The sequence below is a fragment of the Psittacula echo genome, assembly GCF_963264785.1.
Source record: "Psittacula echo genome assembly, chromosome: 11".
Classification (NCBI taxonomy): Eukaryota; Metazoa; Chordata; class Aves; order Psittaciformes; family Psittacidae; genus Psittacula; species Psittacula echo.
In genome coordinates this window covers 2,077,161-2,104,091 of record NC_137746.1, presented here as the reverse complement: position 1 = coordinate 2,104,091, position 26,931 = coordinate 2,077,161, and the positions used below count along the sequence as shown (strand labels likewise).

General features: G+C 45.6%; 3 protein-coding genes across 8 annotated transcripts in view; all 3 read right to left on the bottom strand.

Annotated features, from left to right (window-relative positions):
- The window catches only part of FNIP1 (folliculin interacting protein 1), a 67,721-nt gene extending 61,117 nt beyond the window's left edge, over nucleotides 1-6,604 (bottom strand). For both annotated transcript variants that reach the window (XM_080627112.1, XM_080627114.1), the window contains exon 1: nucleotides 6,404-6,604. In XM_080627112.1, the coding sequence (XP_080483238.1) occupies nucleotides 6,404-6,492 (89 nt within the window). In that variant the 5' untranslated portion in view covers nucleotides 6,493-6,604. The remainder of the gene's footprint in view (nucleotides 1-6,403) is intronic.
- A 3,300-nt stretch (nucleotides 6,605-9,904) lies between these two features.
- On the bottom strand, nucleotides 9,905-18,107 carry MEIKIN (meiotic kinetochore factor; the record flags this gene model as incomplete). The annotated part of the gene is made up of 12 exons (XM_080627305.1): nucleotides 9,905-9,951; nucleotides 11,390-11,513; nucleotides 11,661-11,744; nucleotides 12,077-12,253; nucleotides 12,571-12,665; nucleotides 13,433-13,494; nucleotides 14,696-14,735; nucleotides 14,971-15,090; nucleotides 15,435-15,578; nucleotides 16,321-16,381; nucleotides 16,948-17,023; nucleotides 17,905-18,107. The coding sequence occupies 12 exons, from the start codon at nucleotides 18,105-18,107 to the stop codon at nucleotides 9,905-9,907; spliced, it is 1,233 nt and encodes a 410-aa protein (XP_080483431.1).
- Nucleotides 18,108-19,096: 989 nt separating this feature from the next.
- ACSL6 (acyl-CoA synthetase long chain family member 6) overlaps nucleotides 19,097-26,931 on the bottom strand; it is a 38,897-nt gene continuing 31,062 nt past the window's right edge. For all 5 annotated transcript variants that reach the window (XM_080627522.1, XM_080627524.1, XM_080627521.1 and 2 more), the window contains exons 17-21: nucleotides 26,679-26,795; nucleotides 26,301-26,444; nucleotides 25,515-25,616; nucleotides 25,201-25,272; nucleotides 19,097-23,406 (exon numbers count right to left, since the gene is read on the bottom strand). In XM_080627522.1, coding sequence (XP_080483648.1) covers nucleotides 23,266-23,406; nucleotides 25,201-25,272; nucleotides 25,515-25,616; nucleotides 26,301-26,444; nucleotides 26,679-26,795 — 576 coding nt within the window. In that variant the 3' untranslated portion in view covers nucleotides 19,097-23,265. The remainder of the gene's footprint in view (nucleotides 23,407-25,200; nucleotides 25,273-25,514; nucleotides 25,617-26,300; nucleotides 26,445-26,678; nucleotides 26,796-26,931) is intronic.

The window sequence follows — 26,931 nt, the reverse complement described above, 5'->3', positions numbered from 1 at the left end:
AGCTGAAGCAAAGCAAGGACTTGGCAGGGTGCATTCCCAACAGGGCAGAGGACAGTTTTCTAAGGCACAACATCAGGTGGTCCCAAGCACCCCAACAGCTTTCACATTATCTGGTCAATCTTTGTGTTGCAAGCACCAAGCATGATGAGGGCACTGATCCAAGGCAATTCCTTTGGATCTGATAGAAGTTAAGTATCACCATAGGGACCACTGACCCTCTGATCTGCAGCATCTTCAGCCACTGCACAGACCCAGCTCACAGCACTACCTTATCTAGCATATCATTCTGAAGGAGATGCTGGATGCTCTACCAGCAGCACGTGCCTACCTGGAGAAGCACTTGGGAGACCTACAGTGGTGTCAAGGAGGGCTTGGAGAGAAGTTGTCAAAACCTTCCCTGTGCTCCAGAGGTGCTTACTGGAACCTATTGATTTGTATGTCTCTGCTTCCAAGACAAAAGCTGCCTGAAAGCACTTGGAAGGTACATAAAAGCTCAGATGACAGGAAATGCGCAGCAGAATTTGGCAAAAAGCAGTACTTTGGAGAACAGCAAAATACTGCAAAACACAGGCCAAAGTCATCCCAGCCATAGAGAAAAGTGCACATAAATCAAAGTGAAAAACTTGCTACACTCAAGCTAACGAATGCAACCAAAAAGCCAAACCCAAACCCTTGCAGAGATATTACGGAAGAGATGGATTTTTCTATAAAAGACAAAGCCTAAGGGACATTAAAAGGCAAAAATGAGCTTAATAAAACCAGGAATATTTCTGATGTTCAAGAATGCGAAGAGCCTTAAAAAACAACGGGACAAAAGCTTTTTAGATTCATCACGTAAGTGGAAGAGAGGAAAAGCTGGAGCTATTGCAAAATGAAGAGCAGCTGGAGCTCTTTCTGAAGATAGGCTTGGAGGTGGTGAAATTCCAGGCGCTTTACAACCATTGGTGACAGACTTGCAGAACACCAGATGTGAACAAACATCAGAACCCACTACTGTATTAACAGCAGGTCTTGGTCAGGCTGGCTTGATGCACTGACGGCACCTTGAGGAACAGCTCTGAGGAGCCTCGTGCTTATGAATGTCCTGGCTGTGTTGCCCACCAGGATAACAGGGCTTGGGAAGGGATTTGCCTCCCTTTTCTGTACACAAACCACCGGCTTTAGATAGAAAAGCCTTGTGCTGGGTGGAATGGGAGGCGCTGTTTGCTGCAGAAGGTTCGTTCACTAAGAATCTGGCAGTTCAGTCGCTGACTCTGAACTCCTTCAGCATCTCACGGAGCAGGGCAGCCTGTGGTGGTAACCCCTGCTCCGAGCACAGGAGGAACAAGCACAAACCAGCCCCTGTACCACCACATACATCACACACGCCACTACCGCCTTCAGAATGATGTGAAAACTTACCAAGAACTTGTGTGGGTACAACTTAAACTGGAAAAGTCAATGCCAAGACAACTTTCATGTTCCTCCTTCACCTTACTCCAGCCTCCACTTTAAAAAGTCCCCAGCTGCACATCCCTAAATGTCTCCAGGTCTCTTTGCAGTTTATTTCAAGAAGTTAGCTCCTGGCTCAAGCAGCATTTATGCTTTTGCAAGACAGCACACAGCATTTCTGCCATGCAAGAACAATAGCTCTGCAGAGGAACTGGCTCGTGAAGCATCTTTGTAGCATGCAACCCACTTCCAGCTGTAGGTTTATTGCAATTCCCTCGATGAACCCCACTGCCAAAAATTACGTGAAAGGAAACAAATCTCAAGATACCATTTAAAGTCACTGCCACGGAGAATAGAAAGAGCCTGAGCTGATGGGGGACACTTGCCTAGACACACTTCAGGAAATACCACTTTGCAGCCAGCCCTTAGGCCTTTCTTATCTCAGGAACCCGGCAAACTACTCCCTCAATAAACAAGCAGCATGCATTATAGAAAGACCCAAACCCCCCATGTTTCCAGGATAATGGCCTTCTCCATAAATAAAGCAAACACTTGAAGTTATTTATTCCTGTATCTTCCCCCTTGGAAACCTGCACTCCTCCTCAGAAATACCCAGATAACCAAAGCAAATCCCAAAAGGAAGAATGTGCCTGAAGGAGTTCCACATCATAGAGAAGACTCGAAACTGGAAGGGGTTCTTTCAAGCTTGAACAATTACCCCACAGCTGTAACTCTACAGCAGGTGATTCCACAGGATCAAAACTGTTTGCAAACACCAGTGGAATGCCCCTGGGGGCAAGATGGCTCTTTAGAGCTCCCTAGATTAATATACATATATATAAAAATACATATGTTAAGTGTATATATATAAAAATACATATTAAAATGACACTGAAATTTTATTGAGCTGCAGTGTAAAAAGAACTGCTAATCAATAACCCCTCCTATCCCCCAGCCAGGTGGGAAGCATGTTTAGAGATACAAGGGAACAAACACCTGACCTTTATACATAAGATGGAAAATCCCACTGAGTCTCCCTCATCCATGCAACCCCAAAAGTACCAGTCCCATCATTCAGTATTACAGGACCATCCCTCTCCCTCTGCAGGAGGTTCATGGTGCTCCAAGCACCATTCCTCCCTCAACAGACACACTCTTGTGCAGAACCCCTGCTGCAGTCCCTACAGCTGTGTTTACCACTGGAAATACTGCCCACACATCTTCATAACAAAGATAGAAAGCCTGAGAGCTGTCAGGATTTACTGAGCTTTAGGCTGAGCCTATTTTGAAGACCACAACTCTGGTATCAGATTTTACCATGTAATACTTTGCAGAAATGCTTGGCTGCTTCTGCTCAGTTTAAGGAAGCTTTGATGAGATTGTTTCTGTTTTACTAGGGACATCAATGAGAAAATCTTGGCACAAGGCTCATTTAACTGCTACTTTGAAATGGACAGACATTTTAGACAGGTAGAGCAGACAGCTCCTGTAAAAATACATAAAGCTATTCGCAACAGGAATACATTGATTCTAAACCATAGAAAACAACAGACCTGAAACCACATATTTTCACTAGCTATACCAGCCCAAGCCTGGGCTGTGCTGTCACCAGCAGCACCAGTGCCAGATCCTACAACATGGCCAAGAGCTCCTATTTATAGCAAAAGTTACCCTCAGGGAAAATCAACTCACATGAGGAGTACTTGCAGCAGAGAGCAGGTACCCTGCACCTCAGAACCGAAGGGTTTGCCTCCTCTCTGGACTACCTGCAGGTGCTTCTGTGCTGCTTCTAAACAGATTGTACCAGTGAAGCCTTGAATGTTGAGCTGCACCGAGAGGTTTCTGTCCCAGGGCCAGGCCTGCCGGTTAAACTGGAGCTGGAATACTAACGTGTAGTGGATCTGCTGTGATTTCCTAAGGCTTCTGCTGTAAAATAAACTGGGGGGGTTATTTATATATAGAAAATAAATATACAAACACCTTATATTTATATACATTTACTTTATATATTTATATATAAAAACATTGATGTCTCCAGCACCTAGCTCTGAAGGTCTGGTTGGACCCAAACTCCTAAGGTTTCACAGACAGCACAGATTCCAGGCAGGAAAAGGAAAGCCCTAAACAAACCAACAGCCAAACAAAATATGTTTCCACTGAAAAGCATTTATTTCTGCAGCATCATAAGCTCTGATGAAGTAGAACTGATGTCCTGGTAAAGCTTCCCAGTAAGCTTGATGAACATGTAAAACATATTCACAGTCAAAAAGAAGAATAAGCATCAAAATCATCCTTAAGTACTCAGCTCTACTAATGTCACTGCCAGAGGAGTTGGGCTTTTCTCTCCAAGTACGTATTATTCACAAAATATATTAAGAGAATTGATGTATTCTTTAGGGTTGTTCAATGCAGTCTCCTTAGTAAGAGGACAAAGATTTGAGACTGAGGACAGAAATAACAGCCCTCAGAATAATTCTGTTATTTAGAATATAACCAGACAGTAACACATCAATCCACAAACATAACCTTGCCCAAGTGTAAGTGATGAGGCTGTTGCCTTCAAGTGTACTGGAACCAAGAACAGCCTGCAAAGCCAGAGTGCTTGCTCCCAGTCCACAAGGCCCCGGCTGTAATAAATAACAGCCTGTGTATTGTGCAGAAGTCCCACCAGGAACTGATAAGGCCATACACAGTGAGGATTAACCGGAGACTTATCCCTGAATGGAAAACGAAAGCAGCCCTTAGGCAACACACCCAGGGGGCATCTGTATTAGTCTTCAGAAAATGGTACTTGGCTCCTGAAGGGTCTCCCACCCATCCCAAGAGCCTCTGCCAAAGAGCCATCAGCCTCCCCTGGGGGTTTTATACCTGTGGGTCTGCAAAACCATCCAAATACCTGCAAAATCACAGCCCACATCACAAAGTGAAACAGCGCTACGTGAACAGAGGAGGAAAGAGCAGGCAGGGAGTCACAGAAAGGTCTGGGTCGGAAGAGACCTTAAAGCTCAGATTGCTCCAAGCCCCTGTGTCCAACCTGGCCTTGAACACTGCCAGGGATGGGGCAGCCACAGCTTCTCTGGGCACCCTGGGCCAGCGCCTCAGCACCCTCACAGGGAAGAGCTTCTGCCTAAGAGCTCATCTCAGTCTCCCCTCTTCCAGTGACATCTTACTTGGATTTCACACCCAGTCTGGTGCAGGATGATGCAGGTGAAGAGCGAAGAAGAGACCCTGCCAAGCACTCACTGTCACTCCTTTCAACACAGCCTTGATCCCTACGTTTCTGCCCCAGGGTGTGCACTACAGATGTTGAATCCACACAATCTCCTCATAAACCCATCTCTAAGGGGAGAGGCAAGGCAGTTGTACAGAGCAGCCCTCGCATCCCTTCCCCACCGAGGGGCTCACCCCCGTATTCAGCTGGTTTAGAAAATGAAACAGACATGATTAAAATGGTTTTGTCTCTTAAAAAAGACCGTTAAAAACAGGAACCACATTGACAGTACAGAGCAGGGAGGTGTGTGAGCAGCTGTGAGCAGTGTCTGTACGAGGTGTGTGCCAACAGCTAAAGCACTTTAGGTACTGCCCTGATTCCATAAGGACTTAAGAGACCCACCAATATCCTGTGAAAACCATGATGCTTAAATCACTGCAGATACACCATGAACCACCTGAACTGCTCAGCTTAAAGGTTGGACCAGATAATCCTCGAGGTCTCTTCCAACCGTGTATTCCATGATTATACCACTGCAGTTAGAAGGAACGTCCCACCACTAAAATTAAACCACACCAGCCAGAGAAATCCCCTTACAGCAACCCAAGCACTGATCATCTGCAAGTAATACATTGAAAGAGGGCAGGTGGGAGGAGAGCTTTACCAACCACGCTGCCTGAAGCATTTCAAGCGGCCCATAACTCTTACCAATGAAACACATTGTATTTGCACCCAATGTTCTCTGCAGGCTGCCTCCTCCCCACGCCAGCCGGGACCGGGGCTGCATCGCCCTAGGCACAACCCACCCATGGAACAGCACTTACCTTACAGACACAAAACTACCTGTTCCTGAGAAAATGAACCCCCGGGAAGCCCATTTACAGGCCTCTGAGCAGAAAACACAGGGAAGCCTCTTCCTGCATCAACCCCTACACAGCTCCGCGAACTGGGGCCACCCTGTCCATGGCGTTTGGGACACCGAAGCTGCACACAAAGGAGGGTTTGGGACCCCGGAGACACCTACGGGGAGGGTTTAGAACCCCTCACACACCCAAGGGGCACGGTTTGGGACACCACAGACACCCTACGGGGAGGGTTTGGGTCCCCTCCGAGGCGCACCCGACCCGGGTTCAGGGCTCCGGCTCCTGCCCCCCGCGCTGTGCTCGGCACCTCTCGGCCGATCCAGTTTTGTTGCGGTTCAAACGCGACGAATGCCACCAGAAACCCTACCCCTCTCCCGGCAGCGGCCAGAACTTCACGTTTCCCCCTCCCTCCTTCCTCCACGTTCCCGAGGCTGCTCCCAGGGGATCCAGGCGGAATGGCGCCTTGTCCCGGCCCGCAGCATCCCCGGAGCGAGCCGCGGGGGGCCGGGGCCCCACACCCGCTCCCGGAGCTGGGGCCGCCGCCGGTCGCGACCGGGCGAATCGCGCAGGAAGGCGGCGCCGGGCCGGGGCTGAGCCCCGCTCCGCACCGGGGGCCGCGCTGAGGGGAGGCAGCGACGTGAGGGAAGGGGGGAAGCACGGCCCAGGCTTGAGGAGAGGCGGCCCCGGCAGGAGGCAGCGCGGCGGCCCCGACGTGGCGGCCCCAAGAGGAGGAAAGCTCCCGCCCAGCGCCCGCTTGAGGGGCCAGAACCGGGGCCGCGAACCGGGGCCGCTCAGAGCCCCCGGGGGTGAGGAGAGCGGGGGAGCCGCGGGGAACGGGGCAGGGAACTCGGCGGCGAAGTTCGGGTGAGGGGAGGAGGGCGGCCCCGTGCTCGGTTACCTGAAGACACAATCGTCCCGGGCGTCCCTGGCCGGGGAGATGAGCCCGTGTTTCTTGTTGAAGAGCTTCTGGAAGAGGGTGGGCGGCATCTTGGGGCTCCGCCGCCGCTGCCCCCGCCGCCGAGGCGCTGGGCTCCGCGCAGCGCCGTCCCTCCGCCGCGGCTAGTTCCGCCCGCCCGACTCCATTCGGTGTCACAGTCATATGACAGACATTAGTCACCCGCCGCTGCCGGGAGGGGCGGGCCGGCGGGCGGGCCGGGAGCGGCGGCCCCGCGGGGGGAGCCGGGGCCGCAGCCGAACCCCCCCTCCGGTGGGAACAACCCGGCGGGGTCCGCCCCAGCTCCTGCGGCAGCAACCACCGGCTCCGGAGGGGGGGGGGAACGGGACGCGCGGCTGCTGCTCCGGTCCGCGGCGGGAGCCGGGCGCGCACGGCAGGGGCAGGGCCGGGGTGTTCCCCGAGGGGCGGTGATAAACCCTGCGCTGTTGTTTTCCTTCCTCAGAGGGAAGCTGGAGGCAGACGCATCAGAAAGGCGAGATGAGGTCAAGAGGCAGGCGCCAGGTGCTGCTCGGGGCCGCTTTCCGGTCCTCTCATGCGGGGATGCGGCGCGGGAGGGTGACTTACTGTGTTCCAAACGTAGACAATCCAGCTCCTGCCCCCCTCCTTCCCCCCATGTGCGTGAAGCGGTGGCAGAACCAGCGCAGCACAGATGCTCCCCATCCACAACCTACAGAAGAGGTGTTTGCATGCAGGGAACCATCCTTGCAAACCGAACATGCAGCCGGAACACAGCACTGGGGACGTTAAACCCTGCCGGTGACTCCAGAGCAAACACAAAGGGTGAGAGACGTTATAAAATCAAAAGGACCCATGGATTTCTGCAGAACTCTTTATTGGTGAATGCTTAAATGAAATGGAAACACTGGTTACAGCAAAGCCTCCTTCAGCGTCTCACTGTTCAGATGCAACACTACTAGAAAGTTTAATTAAGGACTAACAAAAGTGACTCATCTGCTTTCCCTAGAAACTGGAATGGAACTAAAACAACATGATGTAAGATTAAATTAAGCAGATGATTTTTAAAAGGCATAATTTAGTGCATGTGTAACATCTATCTAATGATTCCTCACAACCAACCTTCCTGTAGATAAATGGTCCTGCCTACACAGAGAGCAAGAGGTTTAACTGAACTGGCCATTCAGTGCACATTGCCTTGGCCCCAGATCTCTCCCTTCGGTATTTAGAGGTGAGGAACCCCAACACTTCCATGCCTGGTCTTTCCCCTCCACCAGCTACCTCATGCACCCTATAGTGCTGCACTGTGAGAAACAAACATCTTTCATTGTCTCCAAGCACTTAAAGTCTCCTAGAAATACACGTGAGATGACAAAACCAACTGAACAGCGTTAATGAAAAACCTCTTACAGAGGTTTTTTCATTTACTAAACACACAGTGTTTAGTAACTAAAACACACGTAGTACCTGAGTTGCTGCATGGACTAACTCACCGTGAGTGATTCCATTGAAGCCATTCAGACTTCAGCACATCCAGGCTGTGCCCAGCAGCCCTGCAGACACTGAGCATGTTTCTCCCCTCAATCACTGCAAAAATAAGCTCTTCTGTGCTAGCCATGAACCGGCTGTGACCCGTAACCTTTCTCCACTAATATGGAAGAGCCCGCTTCCACTCTGAATGAAATCTGATGTGGTCATTCTTCAGTTTAAAAGCAAACCATGGGAAAATGCCTTCCCTTGGAGAAAAGCAGAACAAGAGCAGATATTGTTGCAGCCTCAGAATGAATTAAATGTCCTTCCCTGGGGCAGGGAGCCGGCCTGGTGGGTAATTACACTTTCTCCAAGAGTCAGACAAAAGATGGCAATAAGCAGCAGCGCTTTCGTAATTGAATGGAAGGACAAGGGAGATCATGGTTCATGATATTTCTGTCCTCCTGTACAGCCTCATCACATCAAGAGAAACAAAAGCGTAACTCAGCAATATTCAGGCTACGACCAACTCCCCAGGTACAGGCTGCATTTTCCTCTCTTATACTCTCCCAATTAGTTTGTCAGTCTGGTTCTTGTAAAGGACTACAAAATGGTTTGGAGCAAAAGAAGGGGGTTTTCCTGGGACTCCTACAATACCCTTACAATAAACCAGCCCTTTTATTCTGGACCATCCTTTACTTGAGCAATCACCATACTCACAACTTACCAGATACATAACTTGCAATTTTGCTTAAAGCTACATGGAGGAGCTCACCTCTGCCTCCCAGGGGCTCTACATTGCATAATTACCCATGGCTCAGGATTTGTAAGAACAAGGCTATTGATAATGAGAAGCAAACCCCAGAGGACTCCAAGGAGTTATTGGCAGAACTCATGCTGCTAATGCTTAAAGGAAAAACAACGTAATGGCATCATTTTTAACCTGAAGCCATACAGTATGTTTATACAACACTTGCTCATAAACTAATCTAGCAGCATTTATTGGCACTTCCTTCTAGCCCAGAGTAATGGGAAAAGGATCAGGGTCTGAACTATCACAGGTATTTTTAGATGTAGTCAAAGTAAGTAAAGCTGTGGATTTTAGACATCTGCTTGGCATGCTCTTTCTGGAAATACAGAACTGTTTTCCAGGGCATGAATACTCTGGGTGATCATACTGAGAAACAGACTTTGAGAGGCTTGGAAAGCCATGATATCACGTGAAAACCCTGAAAAACTTCCTTTATGTGTACAAAAGAGTCTCAGTAAGGGGTGTTGTGATGAGAATGCTGCAGGGATCAAGATTACTTTAGCCTACAGTGAATTCAACTGGAGGGGAACTGTGCTCTTGTCAGTGTTTCCAGAAGCATTCAGCACACTGCTGAAGAACAACGTTTATGGATTAACAATCCATGAGCTGAACTGGAAACACTGGAAATCCAACCTATGTGCCACACAGCCTGAGCAGTAACCTGAAAATCCAGAATGCCAGTATCCACCTCTTGAGGTAGTTTAGCTACAAAAAGGGGTTTTATACCCATGTATTCATGTAAGGCACCTATTTCCTCTGCACAAATCTGAAGCCACTAGAAGAAACACTGACTGAGATGGGCAATACTACAAAAAAACCATGATGAAATGGGAAGGACTCCAGTATGACAGTGGATGTGTCTAGAGCAGCAACAGAGCAAGAGGCAGAATTAATTCCATGAACACAACGTATTCTGCTCTTCCCGAGTCACATGTTTGTAAAATCTAAATGAACTGAAGAATTATCTTTATGGAGTCCTTACAGAACAATGCCCAGAATAAGATGTAGTTGCTTGTACAAAACAATTTAATATGAAGTACCTGAGTCAGGTATTTACAAGCTTATTGCAAAGCATTCTACTAAATTCAAGCAATGTATATGGCCAAGAAAACAGGGCCATTAATTACTGATTTGTAGTTGTGTTTCACCTCCTTCCACAGCAGCAGACAGTGATTTCTTCTGTTGACTCCTGCTGAAACCCAGAATCCTCATCTGCGTTTACAGTAGATCCAGTTTTTGGTACTTGTAATAACATCTGGGGGGGGAGAAAAGTGGCAAGTTAAATACTATCAGTAAGGGACACATTCTGGATTGTAACAGCAAGCTGTTTGGACAAGCTGGTTGGGTGTTCAACAGACATCTCAGCTCTCGTTTGGCTGGAGGAACCTGAATCTTGTAGGCCAATTACCAGTGAGAACGATGGTTTTGAGTATATGTACCCTCTTAATGGAAAAGAGCATCATCCAAAAGACTCCTTGAGCAGATATCCAGCATAAAAACCCCACCATCACCTTTTTGCAGTCTAATTCCCAATTCCCAGGCTCCTCTAGAAAAGTATTAACAACCCCAGACTTGTTCTGGCACCACCACTTGCTGATTTCCAAGATCCAGTTGCCTACCAAGTACATCCTATGTTCTGTATTAGCGCAATTCCCTTGGGCACACGGCTTAACACCCTTAATCCATGATCTCTACAGAAGCATCAGATGATTGTCAGTAATACAAACAGACACTTAAAAGCACTTCCCTGCCTTCTAGATGCTGTATGTAACTCAATCTGTAACGAAGCGGAGAGTATTTGGACCTAAGAGTTACGATTCCATCGAAAATTTGGGTATATTCAGTATGTTTAAAAGCTATTCTGCCTATGCAGCATCACTCTATTAAATTAAAGCAGCATAAATGACAAATACAGCTTGCAGGAAACTTGCAGACACTGTTATAGAAGTACTTTAAACTTAGGCAGACATATGCCATCCAGTGGCGCACCGAGAAACTTCAAGAGAGATCAGGGGATTTTACCTCTGGTTGCAGTGAGATAGTTTGGTTCAGTTCTCATTTCTGTTTAATGGAAATCTAGGAAGTGAAGAAAGGAGCTTCCCCTCCTGTTAAGGGTCTCAAGGGAAAAGAACAGAAACCTTTAGAGAGAAACTGGTACTCTCTAAAGAAAAATACACCCCATTACTTGAACAGCTTTCAGGGGGAAAAATACTGGGTGCTAAAGAGTTGAATTTAGCTGAGCAAGATACGAAACACACCAAGGGCTGAAAGATCAAGTCAGACATATTCACCCTAGAAATAAGGCACAGGATAATAATTTATGAAACAAGCTGTTATCTTTCCTAGGGATTCTCCATACCAGCAGTGAAGCTCAAAGCTGTGTTTAGGAATAACTTGAAGAGGTGCAGATATTCCCAAAGTTATCTAGGGGCACATCCTAGCCTTAATCTAGCTGATAAAATGGGCAGATTGTATGAATTCCTATGCTAAAGATCCTTGGAGGAGCAAACATCAGTGTCGTTTGTTAGGGAAGCACTGCTGCATGAGAACAAGTCACAAATTGCAAGTTTTCAGTGTCTTTTACTCTTTAGCCTTGTGATTTTCCAGATATTCAGACCTGAAAACAACCCACCCAACCTTTAAACACTCAAATAGCCAGTGAGCACCAGTGACCTGCTTCTGAATGCTGTTACCTTCAGGCACTCCTTCAGGAAGGGAAAATGCTTTTGAGCTAACTGGGATTTGGCAAAGCCTGGGAGGCCTCTGGCACGGTGAAGTTCTAACAATGGAGCAGATTTCTTGTCTGGCACACAGAGGCTGAAAAGATAAATGATAGCTCATTCACACCGCTCTTTCCACTGAAGAAGTACTCTTCTAGCTTTCTTCTAGGGAAATTAAGAGATGGCATGCAGAAGACTTGTTTGGTTTTAACCAGTAAAAGGGAGTATCAGGGTGCACACTCACATCTAGCTCTGCAGGCTGAGCACAGCCAAGATTCTTTAAGGCTTTATTTTCCTCTTTGTTCAGCAAACTCCTGGAACTCCTCTGCTAAACAAAAACAGAGAAGAATTCAGTGTTAGTTTCAAATTCTCTGCAGTTTTAGTCCTACAGCATTCCCCATGCACATAATACTATTTATAACAACTCCATTTAGAATTACTAATAGTTCTTTGGGTTTCAATTCCCAGTTCCTGTCATTCACTTAAGCTCTCCAAACTGAGTTTACTGCAAGACAGAACACACACTTTTCGGGTCCCCTTCACAACTAGGGGATAAAGCACCTCCTACTACTTCTCATATTTGATTCTTGTGACGATTCACAACTCTCACTTCCCTGTTGTGCCTTTTGCTCATGAGCAGGGCGCAGTGGGAACACTTACCACCACAGCATCTGCCTCTTTGGCTGGCAGTTCTTCTGCAGTCAGCCCCGCTGGTCTGGCTGACGTGTTTGCTGGCACATCAACCTGAGCGAACAACGATGCAGCTTCTTCTAATGTGTTAGTTTTCTCTTGTTTCTTACACTTCAGCCTTTTGGGTTTAGCAGTTTGAGTGTCAGGCTAAAGGGTGAAGCAATTACATCTTGCGTTAGAAAGTGAATCTCTGTGGTCTTGTAAGCACTAATTGAGTCCCACTCATCCTCAAGCTCGACACAACTGATTCAGTGCCACTGACACCGTCAGTCTGATAGACAGTCAGCTCAGGGGTACCCATGACTATTACTGCTGTCCAGAGGGAGAGGCAAGCTACATCTTCACCCTCTGTGGGGCACCCCTTTCCAGGGAAATGCTACACTTCCAGGTGGAGTTTCCACCTCTACAAGAAAAGAGCAAGTCATCTGTGCCACAACCTAGCTGATTTATTAAGGATCTTTCACCTTTCTTTCCAGTCCAAACGGTGAAGGATGGCGCATACCAGTTTTTAGGACCGGAGTTCTCTCTTTTGCAGCTGTAATTCTACAGATTTTTTTCCCTGTGATAAATTTCCAACAAATGAATTAACTTTGAGACAAAGACCACAGCTACTCCAACACGTATCTTACAGGATGGTTTTCAAAGAGGGATCATTCCAAAGCCACTCGTGTAAACACACTTCCTCCCTTCAATATCATCCTCATCTCCCTCTTCTTGCCAACAGAGTTGCTTTACTCCTCTCCCCTTCCTTGAGGATACAAGGGTGCTTATCAATCTTATGTTCAGCTGGCTATTTACTGCTGGACACACATACTGTGGAAGTAGAGGAGCTACATAATCATAGCAGCCTGTGCCAGTGGCAACTTCAGCTGCTATGACAGTCCAGATTAAGCAGGGACAAATTACGTAGTACCTGGGCCACAGCCAGAATTGCATCAGTCACAGTTCAGACCTGTAGTTACATGAGGGACTCCTCACACTATTTGTGAAGCTGAATTAAGTTCAAGTAAGAAGCATGATACAGTTCTGTTCCTGGATAAGTCAAATAACAAAGGTTAATTTTCATTGAACATCACAAGTGATTCAATGGAAAAACGCAGAGTTTGGGGCTTTTTTTGTTCTTAACACATTAATTAGAGCCAAGTCTTATTTACAGGAAAAACTTTCAATTCACACTTTCCCTTCTAGACACAACTGAGCTTAGCCTGTGCCAAGGGGACAAATGATCCTGTGGAAGCCTGCTCCTGGTATTTTGCTATCATTTAAGTTTAGGTAGAATATTCTGTTGTCTCACAGCTACTACAACTGCTTCAGGTCCCATTTTACCTGCCAGAGTAGTTGAAACATTCAGTGCTGAACAGCTGTATTGGAAATTTGGTGGTCTCTTTCTAGGAGAGGAGGAAGAAGAAAAAAAGTCAACAACTAATGTGAGTGAATATTAACATTCAGAAAAAACCCCAATGCGTAAGGAAATCAAAGGAAAATACAGCCTGAAAAGGGATAAAGCTTATTTGTAAAAATATTGTTATTGAGGTACTTCATCACACTTTACAGGTATTTGATAGTTTATCATCAAGTCACACAGCTTATTCTGAAGATACCTGGTATTTGAGACACATGCACTAAAGTACTCAGCACTGAAGCACATTAGGGCAAAACATCTTCGAGGAACATGCAGGGGAAAATTAAGTTCACAAGAAAATTCAGATTGAATTGCGTAGAGACCTGTAACATTAGGATTGGTATAAGTGTGTTATGAATGGAAATGTTTGCATGGAAGACTGGAAACAGCAGTACAAGGGTTACAAGAAATGATACTGTTGCTATAAAAACACTCAGGTTTTAATATCAGGACCTGAAGGCAGCACTGTGACAAGGCCAAGTGTAGAAGACCCTTTGCTGTGATAAAACCATACCGCAGATGACTTGTCAACAGGAAACCTGGCATCCTAACAACAGGAGGGTGGCAATGGGGTCACAGCTATCGCGTACACCATATTCTGCTTCTGGTAGACATGTACTCTGAATAAAAAACCTGACAGCAGGCAGCAACCTGGTCCAAGGTTAATGAAGGCTGAAGTCAAGCAAGATTCTGAAGCAAACAAGCAAAGAACAGAAAAGATCTGCCCAAGACCTAATTTTGTCCTAGGCAAGCACAGAACACCAGAGACTTAACAAGGACCTGACAACAGGTACCCTTCATACTCTGCACTGCATGGGCCAGACCTGGGCACACACATCTTGCTGCCTGTGACTGAATAAATCTGGCAGCAGAAGAGCAATGGGATAAAAGCAACTTATTTGGGGATTCTGTAAATGAACGTCACCTTCCCTTCCATAAAATCTTTCACTGAGTTTTCTTACACTGATTTCCCTACACCTGCAAGACCAAAACAAAAGCTTCTAAGGCAAACTTTTACCTGACTTAAAGCACCAATTTCAGAGTTAGTGAGGACACAGGTAGCTAAAACTCAACAGAATTGTTCGTAGGATCAGAGGCATATTCTTACTGGCCTTTCTTTGAAACAGCATTCAAAAGAAAAAAACCTGAACATTTTGGTGCATTAAAGAACCTGTTTTGCAGATTACCTTCTAGTGCCCTGGCCTTGAAAATCGTCCGGTACAGGTTCTAGAAAAACACAAAAGCTAAACTTTAAAAGAAAAAGCAGAGCAGAGCAGACAATGTTTTAGCACACACTGAACAGCAAAGCAAAATACTAGAAGCAAACACAGACACTAGCAGGGAGCTGGTCCCTATTTTGCAGACATGCCTTAAATGATCATTACATACTTAATACAGGTTCCTTGCACTGGAGTGAGATTTTTTTAGGTATATATTCTGAAGCATTCCAGAAAAGAATTACCTAATATTGCTGACAGATTTGAGATCTGTGGCATCTTATCTATGGCCACTGCTTTGCTGGAGTCCAGGAGAGTAGAGTTCTTGTACTTGCTGAAGTCCTCAGTGTGAAAATGACTTCTTTCTGGACATAAAAGATGTAAGTGCAAGATTCTTACGTTGAAGTTCATCGAGTTATTAACTTGGAGGTGCTTGACTCTAAGCAGATTTGTTGGTTACCCTCAATAAGCAGCTTGTGTCAACAGTGACTACGTAGAGCTTACAGTATGCTTCAAATTACACCTCATGCACATCAGGTTGGAGGACCAGGTATACACACCCCATCCCATGTTAAGCAAAGGTTGGCTTATAACAAAGATCTGACCTGGCAAGTCACACTAGGAGAGGCCACTAGTGTGTTTCTATTGTAGGCAGTCCCCCCACATCATTTTCTACATGAAAGAAAGCTCAAAGACCCAGAAGTCTCACCTGAATAATCATCTCTGAATATTTCAGGGGATGGGCAACTGTTCAGGTTGTCGCTACCACCTGTGTTACAATCTACAGTTGAATCTACATCTAAACACTCTAGGAGATAGGTTGTAACACCTGTGGGAAGAGTCATTCCTGTACCTAGAGACAGACAGAACAAGCTGCTATCAAAAAAAAGAACAAGTACCATCTTGTACAAACCACCAAGATTTGCTTAGGTAAGTTTCATTCCTGTAATGACATTGGCAAGTCACTTTCTTATACTGACTCATAATACAGTTGAAGAAACAAATAAACAAAGGGCATCCTGAAGCCCAGTTTACACTGCCGTAAGCTAACAGAAGACACCTTCCTTGTGCAAAGCTCACTCAAAATACCTGAAGAATTTAACTTCTGATCAGGTAACTCTTAGGCAGATCTATTTTCAGAGGGACAAACTATTTAGGCATGAGCTCTTAAAAATGCAGGTTTGAGTAAATTAAAGAAGTCATGGCCACAATTAGTTCTGTCAATATTAAACCAGGATCATGTGGTTTCCAGCAGGCTGGGCTCAAGTCTTGTAAGCCTCCCATCCTGCATGTGCTGCCTACAATCAATTCATGTCTCTGCCCATGGCAGGGGGGTTGGAACTGGAGGAGCTTTAAGGTCCTTTCAAACCCAAACCATTCTGTGATTCTAAGCCACATGCCACAACAAGAAGCATGAGTCCAGCCAGTGGTCTCAAAACCTGTACTTTCTAACATCACACAGTTAGAACCAGTGCAGGAACAGCACACCAGTGCTTTTATAGACATATAATTAAAATATATATAATGAATGTTACATTTAGTTTTATACAGATATAAAACTACTGAATAATACAATGCATTGCCATTATACTCACCTGAAGTCACGTCAGCATTTTTCAAACTGTCTTTACTTTCATTGTTGCTTGTCAGGGACTCCTAAAATTAAATACCCAATGTAAATAACTGGTGGGCTCCAAATAAAAGCCAATGTTCTAAAGAAAAAAGTACTTTTACAGTAGCATCATTTGAGCCTTTTGCTGTAGCAGATTTCAGCTGAAACACCCCTGGTGAACTATTTTCTTGCCACTGCAATATTGACTCTCCTGTAACAGCTCCACTCAGTCCCCTCACTTTGTTCCAGTTTTACTAACATGAGGAAGAGCACAACAGTAACTCGCCAAAGGTCTGCATCTGAACTAGGAGTGAGCAGTTCCCTGGAATCCCATTCTATTGAGGTATCTGCCACACAACACAATTGCTACAGCCTTTCCTCATTGAGGATAATTAGTTTTGTGTTTTCCCATGTTACCGGTAGCTCCAACCACTTTTACTCTGGCCAAAAACACAGGCAAGTATCACCAAGGTACAGTCACCCTGAAACATTCATCATACACACATATAATTCAGCTCTGCTTGATGAGAAAAAGAATTTAACATGTCAGATGTCTTTGACTTATTCTCCATAAGTTACTAGCAGATAAAGAGCAAGGCAGGATGCTCACCTTCAGGGGTACACTGCTTTCTTCAACTGCCTCTTCTCTTTTATCCAGGTCTGTTTCTTTGACATTCACTTGATTGCTGCAGTTAAAGAACAGAGCTAAATGCAATACACAGAGCTATGCTGCTCTACAGAAACTACAACATCACTTTAGGAGGTGCAACAAATAGTCTGAAAGTCCTCCATTTACTGAGAATTCACACTCCCACAGGCCTCTCATGCAAGCAAAGCAATGTAAACACGCAGCTGGTGTTAATAATGGTGTGTTTGAATGAGCTCCAACAGACCTTGGGTTGCACAAATCTCTCACTTGGGTGACTTCAAGGTTTTCTGTAATTTTGGGGAGGGTTTTCACATGGGGCTTTCTCTTCGGGTCTACAGAAGAAGAAGTATTGAGTTCAGTGATTTCAGTTGATGACGATTTCTAACAGGGCACCCTCAGCTGTCCCCCTCTTCCATGCCCATCACAACTTTTGTCCCTATATCACAAGCACTATAAAGGCTGAATTTGCTTTACCCAAGCTTTTTCCCAGCAGTATACCAGCAAGACAAAACAAACCCAACAACCAGGCTCCAAGATATAGTTCAGGTGGCTTAGAAACCTATGGATTAAAAGGAGAGAAAAGCACAAACACCTTGAAAGTGACCTTTATAAAACCTTTATAATGAAAAGGTGCATTACTAACAGCTAAGCAGAGGAAGTGGTCCCGTTTCCACATCAGCTCCTACTTTCTCCACGCTGCAAAGGACACGGATCTCAACAAACCTCTTCCCAACCTCTCCCAGGAGCAGCTGGGATGACACAGTGGGAATGCCGAAGCAACATAACACTGCTATTGACATGAACCTTCCCCGGAGGAAGGCTGAATGTGCCCGGCATCCCTATCCACCCCTCAGAGCGCCACGAAGCCACCCGCACCGCCCCAGCCCGGCACGGGGCCGTCCCCGCAACCGCCTTCACCCCGGCCCAGCCTCCTCCCCGCCGGTAAAGCGCTTACTGCCGGGCTTCGGCCCGCGGGGGGCCCCGCTGTCGAAGAGGCGCCGCCGGCACCGCTGGAAGGTACTGGCCCTGCCGACGGCTCCGCCCGGCAGCGGGGACAAGCGGCGCTTCTTCCGCGGTGCCTTCCCGCCGCGGGCAGCGGCCAGGCAGCGGGGCCGCTCCATTGCGGGCCGCGGGCCGCCGGCCGCCGCTCAGAGCCAGGTGAGGACCGGGACAGCCGCAGGGGGCGAGAACCGGTTCCTCAACACCGGCAACGGGCGCCCCACGCCCCCAGCGCGCAGGCGCAGCGCGGCGGTACCCACGGCCGGCAGCAGGCGGCGCCACCTCCTCGCGGCACCGGGCGGAGCGGCCGAGGGGCGCGGGTAGTGCCGGGGGTGGGTTCGGGCCGGCCGGAGCCCTTTGGGAGGGGAAGGGGAGTCCCGCGGGGCCGGGGAGGGAACGAGGGTCCTACCTGGGCGCGTTAAACGCGGCTGGTGTGCGTTTTGTGTTGATTAAAACGTGAACCTCGTTTTGTTAATGAACCTCATGGAGCTCACAAACGGGCTGGGCAAGACTGGATGGGGCAGCCCTGAAGGGAAGGACTTAGGCGTGTTGGTCGATGGGAAGCTCCGGGGGCTGCACCCGCAGAGCGTGAGCAGCAGCTCAGGGAGGGGATCCTGCCCCTCTGCTGCGCTCTGGAAGCGCCCTCCTGCAGTCCTGATCCAGCGCTGGGGCAGCAGCACAAGAGGGACGTGGAGCTGCTGGAGCGAGTGCAGAGGAGGCCATGGAGCTGCTGCGAGGGCTGGAGCAGCTCTGCTCTGGAGCCAGGCTGAGAGAGCTGGGCTGGGGCAGCCTGGACAAGAGAAGGCTCCTGAAGGGGAGACCTCAGAGCAGCTCCAGTGCCTAAAGGGGCTACAAGAAAGCTCCAGGCACATGCAGGGTGCAGTGCATGCTCCCTCCCTGTCACTGGTTATTGCTGATAGATGTGCCAACCGATGGGTTTTCTAATCCCACATCCTGCAATAGAAATCATGGATGTTATATTCCCCTTACCTATCAGATCCCATCCTTCAGCATAAGTTTATAGAGTTTATCTCATGGCTTCTGAGATAATTCTTTGGCATCGCTAGCCTTCAGTTGAAGGGTGAGGTGCAAGCACACGCGAACACTGGAGTAGAGACCAAATGCTTTTAAACTTTATTGGTTTAGACACATAGTCTGAAAAAATACTATGCATTCCCCATTGTCAATTCATATTAAACAAGCATATACATTTGGTTACATTATTATTGATCTGAAATAAAAAAAGGAAACCATTACAGAAAGACTGCTGCATCTTCAGAGCGCTTCGCAACAACTTGGTTTTGTAGGAGATTGCTAAAATCAATCTCAGGTCCCAATATTCCTTTGGTTGCTTTATCTTGAGTATTAATTTGATTACCAACACGTTGGGTGTAGGCACACATCCTGCACACCCATGGTGAGGCCAACGAGCTGGAGTGACAATGGGGTTTAGGAAAGAGCTTTCATTGTACCTCAGTCCATGAGAAAGCCTTCAGAGAGGTTTGGAGAAGAGTGACAGTTGAATTCCTTACAAAAGCCACCATTGATGACTGGCTGATATTCATGCTAATATACCAAAACTGAAAAACCCTTAATTACAGTTAGGATTGAGGGGGGTTACACAAATGGAAATGGTATATTTTAACCCCTTCACTTCCAGCTGAAAATAGAACAGGCAACACTTAGGAAAACACCTTGTTTGATGCTTATACTTGTCTAAAATACATACCAAAAAGCTGAAATGAAGTGAAGGGCTTAAAGGGGCTCTGGATGCCTCAGAAAACATTTTATTTTGGAACAATTCCAGGGATCTAAACCCTTTTTCCCTCCCCAGGCTACAAGCATCCCGATTTCTCCTCTGAAAAGCGCAGCCTCAGTGTCAGCATTGAACAGGAGCAAAAGTGGAGCAGAAACCACTGAATGTGCAAAGTACTGAAGAATGTTAATGCCAAGAAGAAGCAAAGAGCTAATTCCTCTATTCTTTTTTTGGTTTTCCACAGACAAAACCAAAGTGAGCTAAAGATACAAAAAGTGCGCAGATAGAATTGCCTCTAAATAAAATGCTTTTCCCACTTTTCTGTAAGGCATCAAGAGGTCTTTAAGTAATCTGTTACCATGCAAAAATAGCGTATTCTTCCCCAGTTTACATTCATCTTGTAGCAGTTTATTTACATAGAGATCACCAGTTTGTGCTTGTAACACATGGAAAATAAACAATAGATTAAAAAACTCTAAGTTGCATTCCAGAAGATTTAAGTCAGGTTCTTTTCTGTTATGTGTAAAATGAAGAAGTTAACTTTGGAATTAGTTATCTTGAAGAATAAAACCTCTATTGGATGGCCCTGGGGGTTTCTCCTTGGTGGTCACAAGAAGTAGTTCAGTTTACAAGAGCTCAATGCAACATAAATATTCCTGGAATTTGAGCATGTTTGTGCCTAGCTCATGCGTTACGCCTGTTTTCACGTTTCAATCTCATCATTATGATTATAGCAAGAAAAAGGGACCTGCAGAGGAAAATCTGATTGCACAAGAAGTATTAAAGAGAGCTTTTATTGATTTATACAAGCGCTGAAAGTATTCACTCTTTTTGGTGTGACAACACAAGTCCTCCCAGATTTCGCATCATTCCAGTATGGCCAAGTGTGTGTTTTTGCTTTCTTATTCTTTAGGTGTCCGTATCTTTGGCTCTAGTGCATCTGACATTTTGCATCAAGTACCAAAAGAGGAATAGAGATATATTCATCCACCATTATAGATGTAAATGTATCAGCCATCTAAGCTGTCAGTAAACTCCCTGGGATCTTCTATACTAATAAAAGTCAGAGTTCAGTTGCCTAGAAAAGTCCGGTAAACTGGGAGAAAAGGAAATCAAATTAATGTGGTAGAAAAAGGCCAGTGGGAAATAGCTCTTCTGTACTTATTTAGATGACTTTTTAATTGTAATTATTTAGTTTTTAAAGTGTGTCCCATTAAAGCACACAGGAAATTGAACTGAAGCTAGTTCTTCGTCGCTTTGAAGCAAGCACAATGACTGTCTTTTGGCTGATACAAAAAGGAGATGAGCTAGACTCCACAGAGCTAAAAAGCCTCTATGACTTGACTCAAAAAGCCAGATTTCATACAGTAATTCCTACCCCATGTAGACGTGGCAGACACAGATTCCCCAGGGATGCTCTTGCTGCGTGCGCTAGTGAAGAACAAACGTACAATCCCGTCAGATCACTGTGACGGAATTTCTTCCTTGCTTTGAACTAATATGAATCACTGCACTGGAATCCAATGAGGAATTGGGCGCAAAGAGGAATTCAGACAAATGAATACTTCCACATCTGATAAATCAAATCGCTCTGTTCTTTATACGAGTGATTATGCTAGCTGATATGCTTCCTTTGGATCATTTTGTTAGGAAATTACTGCAATAAATCAGTCGTCGGCTAACACTAACTCATTAATCCAATGTATTTCATTTGGAAGCATGCAATTGAATTGTAGAGGGAACGTAAGAGATCATTTAGAGTAAAAATTTGGGGCTTCAAAAGTGGATTCCAGTTTAAAAGAGAAAATAAGTGTGCTTTCACTGTCCTAGCAAAGAAGCTCTAGCAGGCACAGCTCCATGCTAGTACGCACTGGCGCAACGAACAGCAGCTATTCAAATACACAGATACATTTAGGACCCTGTTTAGCAGAAGGAAGCCACCAACAGTCCAAGTATTCAAGCGACTTAATGTTGCAGTTTTCCTGTTGTTTTGTACCATGTTTTCTGTCAGGAGAGGGCTCCAGTCTGTTCCTGTCCCACAGGGGAATTACACCCTCTTCTAACAGCTGCCACTGGCTGTGAAATCTTAAGGTTTCATCCTGAAAACATACTGTTTGTTCCATAGAGGTCACTGGAAGTGATGACAGTGGGAACTGAGGCTCCCAGGTGTCTGAGCATAGAGATGTTTTCTTCACAGGCCTTTCTACAGCCACATCCAGTGATGTACCATACCATGCCACCATACATCTCCCAGCACAGCCTTTTGCCCATCATCAGGGGCCTGCTGGAGCTGCATCTCTTCCATTCCTGGTCAACAGAAGGACATCTTCTCCCAGCCCAATTTGTTCTGCTAAGTCCCATTCAGGATCATAAAATGATTTGTGTTGAAGGGACCTTAAAGCTCCTCCAGCTCCAACCCCTGCCACAGGCAGGGACCCCTTCCACTGGAGCAGCTTGCTCCAAGCCCCTGTGTCCAACCTGGCCTTGAACACTGCCAGGGATGGGGCAGCCACAGCTTCTCTGGGCAACTTGAATAATCACAGCCTGTACCTCATGCTCCATTCCTTTAGCACTGTTTCTGAAAGGGAGTTAGTCCAACTGGACTACCCAGTATTAGCAGCATGTAAAGTAATAAATTAGGGATGAGGACTGGGGTTAATGTGAGCTCCCACAAAAAGCTGCCACAGAGCCAGTGGTGCTTTTGTAACCTTATCAATTGGAGTAGTTCAGATGTCCGTGAGTGTTCTGAACTGAAAGAGGCCCTAATGCAAAATCAGCATGCCATGTATAAAATGAGTTCAGATGAAAAGAAGGGAAGAGGGAATTGCATCCTATTGCTTCCCAACCCATCCTTGTAATTTCAAGGTAATATTAATCCATTAGATGTAAATGGTAATAGTTCTTTTAAGTACAAACAGCAGGAGATTGGTTCCTATTTGTGTTCTGGTTGTTAGTTAGGTCATTAATGATTAAATCAAATCAATGTAATTTATGTCCTGGAAAATACAAAATCTATCACTTAATATATAAACCAATACCCAGCTTGAAGTTCCAGATCAGGGAAAACAGACTTTCACCATCAATCATCGATTGTTTGAGGTAGACCACATTATTGAATTATCCACTATTTTAGTTTCTAATGTATTAGGTAATGTACAATCAAATATCAACAGACATACCTGAAATTTTCCTTATTTTAATTAAAAATGGTTGGAGTTATTAATAAGGTAAGTTTCCATAATTTACTTGGTCATAGGTTGAAATCTCTGTATCTTTTGTGGCAGTTTAACATCATTCTTAGTAGTACCCTATTGTGTACATAGAGTAAAAAATAAACGGTATCACACCTGATGGAAAAAAAGAAGGAAAGATGTGGTTAGTGGTGAAACCCTAGAACAATGAAAGGCTCAGATGTAAGATTCAGATGCTTATCCGTTTCAGCTGTGTCCTTCTGGCTCTGTACTTTTGAGGATTATTCTAATATTGCTATGAAGTCCATTATTCAGAAGGTTCTTCCCAGGATTTCAGATGGACACACTTGAATATAGCTCTTCTATTTGTTTTTTGAAGTAATCTCGTAGTTCTGGTCTCTTGGCCTTTAACGTTGGTGTCAACAAACCGTTTTGTACTGAGAACATATCAGAGTGAATGTAAATGGCTTTGACCTGTAATAAAAGAGGGATATATTTATGGCAAAAATGACAGCATCACGCTGAACAAGCCTAACTCCTTGTGCCAGCCTCACTGTGTTACCTCCAGTTGTGCCCAGGGGACCCAGGATTTCCCTCACCTGCCCAAATTTCCTGAGGTTCCACTAAATCCCTCCAGCACCCCATACTGCGCCCTGCTCTCATGCTTGTTTCCCCGTGTCCCACAGAAAGGAGCTCTCTTTGGTCTTGCAACCGTGAAGCTTTGTAGGCACAAAGAATACACAGGGTGATGATGATCTTTAAGGATGGAGGTTTATGAGGTAATTAAAATGATATCAAATCATTCAGCCCAGGCAAACAGGGTTTGTTCCGTGCTGCCCTGGTTGGCGAGGGGCTCCCTGAGCACAGGAGGGAGCCTGGCAGTGAGGAGTGAGGGAAGCAGAAGAGGGCTGCATGACTGGCCATGGTCACTGATGTAAGGCAGAATTCCCCAGCCCTCTGCTGCTCTCCCGATTCCCCAAGCCAGACCGGTTTGCATTTTGTTCAGCTGGGAGTTGCAGGAATACAGACTGAGGATCCATTTCTAACTCCTATTGGATACGTGATTCCTTTCCCCCTGCCAACACCGTGGTCCTGTTCCTCCCCCAGTGATGTCCTTCACAAAACCAGTGTTGGTGCTATTAAAGCTGCACTGGCTGCTGGGTTCCAGAACCCAGAGCTGTCACTGCCAAGCCAGAGGTCCAAGCTCAGGCCACTGGCACTGCAGACAAGGACACAGATGATAGAGTCTGTCTCCCATAGAGAAGGGATCTCATCCCACACAAACATGAACCCTAGTATCTGGCTTTAAAGTTTGGGTTTAAGGTTACATGTTGCAACAGAGATCAAATTTTAAAGCCCTTTAATTTTGAAATGTGAAATTTCTATTCTTGTAGCTGGAAGATGGCAAGGCTTTTACCCTACTTTGTAGTTTATTAGTTGTGAACTCCTGGTAGAATAGATTACTTCAGGACACTTCATACCACGAGACTATGGCAGGCACAAACCAGATTTAGTACCACAAGCAACTATGTGCATTATAAACCATGCTTCATTTCCTTTTACTATCTTTTCATTGGTATATGTAACTGAGAAATGAGGAATAACAAGTCTATATTTAACGGTGCTTCTGCTGCACTCAGATATGGTGAATTACCTGTCAGAATTACCACCCAGACACAGCCTAAACAAAAGCAAAATTCTATGCTAATTCTCTGTAATGATGAAGGTGTTCATTGTTTTAACAGAAAGAAGCACTTGACATTTTAAAATGTGATGGATTACTCTTTCACTGTGGTTTTAATGCTCCGTAAACTGTGGCTGATTTCTCATCTCCCCTCCTGAAGTGTTTGTAGCTCTGTTGCAACAATATTTACACAAGCCCCAGAAAGGAATTAGTGTGCAGGCTGGAAAGAAATAAAGCAGCAGCATTTCCTGGGTCAGTTATAAGAAGGGTAATTAGTGACCCAGTTCCTCATCACTGCTTTCAGCGACAGAAGAATCAGAGTCCTGCACAGATTTATCTTGACCTCTGGTTGTCTGGCTGGAGATTATCCATGCCCTGGGATTAGGTTTTCACTTCGGCATCTAAAACTTAACGCTAAATTAAATTCCAGTTTCAAGGAACTTGCTAGCAATAGATCTCTGCTTCCAAAAACACTGTGTGCGGCTACAAGGATATGGAGTAATGTAACCGATGCTGACAAATCCCCATTCGATACAAATGGACAAATCACCTGAGCACACTGAGTAATGTATTCATTGTTTTACCTGCTCAAAGGAATGAAGTCCACTCTCCTTACCCAGCCGTACCATGTCTTCCATTATCGCTTGCTGCAGTGCCTGGGTTAAAGCACAGGAATTCCTCATGAAATGTCAGAGGCAACCTTACATGCAATGGATGTCATTGCTCATCAAGAAAACATGTTTCTGAGTAAAGTTCAAGTGCCTGAGAGTTAATACATAAATAGCACATCATCTATTACAGAAATGCACGAACGTTTGCGCGGTGTGATGATGTTAACTGCTTCCTCAGTGCGAAAAGTGAGGTGATGTTTTATATGCGCACAGACAGAAAGACAAACCTTATTTCTACAGAGTTCTGCGTAAGATCCATCAAACCCTCTTTTCTTTGCCCAGCCTGGCATAACTTCGGAATCAGGCACCACAATTCCCACCAGAAAGGCCTGTAGGTGGAGGAGAAGGAGAGTCGCAAGCAAAAGCTGAACAATATTCAAGGCCCTACATTGACATGAATACATAAACCAGGTGAATTTGCTACGTGTTTATCATTTCTTGTGTAATTATGTCAATGATTTACTAACTCGTCATCATCAATTATATTTGGGTGTCTGTGCCTTTTCCTCAGATAAAGCAGTTCCCTGTGACTGTATCATTTATACACGTTCAATCCATAGGCTTGTGAGCCTCAGGCAAACTCCTATGCCAAAGGAAGCCTTGTGCTTGTGGGCAACGAATATGGAGGGATGAATCACACTGGTTTCAGAAGCTGTACATGTTTGTATAAATATCCAAAGAAACGGCACAAGATTGGTCAAAATGTGCAGGCAGTGGTCGTGGAGCAGCAGTGGCTTTGCCTTCTCTTGGCTTACCGCAGGCAAGGTGGCAAAGGAGAGCGTTAGGGACCCAAAGGGTGACACTGAAGCAAATTTAAAGGCTTGATCGTCAGCAACAGCATCCTCCAAGCTGCTTATGCTACGGCATGGCTGGCAGCCAGCTCCACAGCAGGAGGGAGGCACCAGGGTGAAAACCTGACGTGATCCACTCATGCTTTCCCCTCGCTCACACCCAGCTCTCTGCCTTCTACTTACACAGAGCAAAGCAAGACCTTGTGAAAGCTTCGTTTTTACCTGCAGGCTGTCTCCATGGACATAGATCTGGGCAACAGGGTCGCTGCGGATATAGATGTTCTCGATCTTCTCCGGTGCAATGTATTCTCCCTGAGCAAGTTTAAATATATGCTTTTTCCGATCAATAATTTTAAGTGTCCCGTTCTGTTAGGAGAAAGAAATGAGAGGTTATTTCATCACAGAGACCCAGTAAGCTGGTTTTAACAGAGCTCTTTACATGGCCAGAAAGCGCTTCGCTGATATATCAAACTTATTCTGTAAAATATAAACTTAATCCTCTGTAACGGCAGATCTGCTTGGAAATGTAAGTTGAGTACTTGGAAATTCAAATAGGATAATACAATTGACATAAGAACTAAGATTCTGATTGGCACGCACAGGTAACCATTTCCCAATGTCCCCCGTGTGAAGCCAGCCCTCCTGGTCCAGCGCCTCCGCTGTCTTCTCTTCATCCTTCAGATAACCTTTGAAAACGTTTGGTCCTTTCACACATATCTGCAAAAAACAGAGTTGTGGAGAAATTGTTTTCTTATTTTGCTGTAAATTATCCAAGCTAAACAGCAACTCACTAAAATTGAAATGTTTTGAAGGTTGACTTCATGACTGTGCTCCCTGGAATTAAATGCACTGT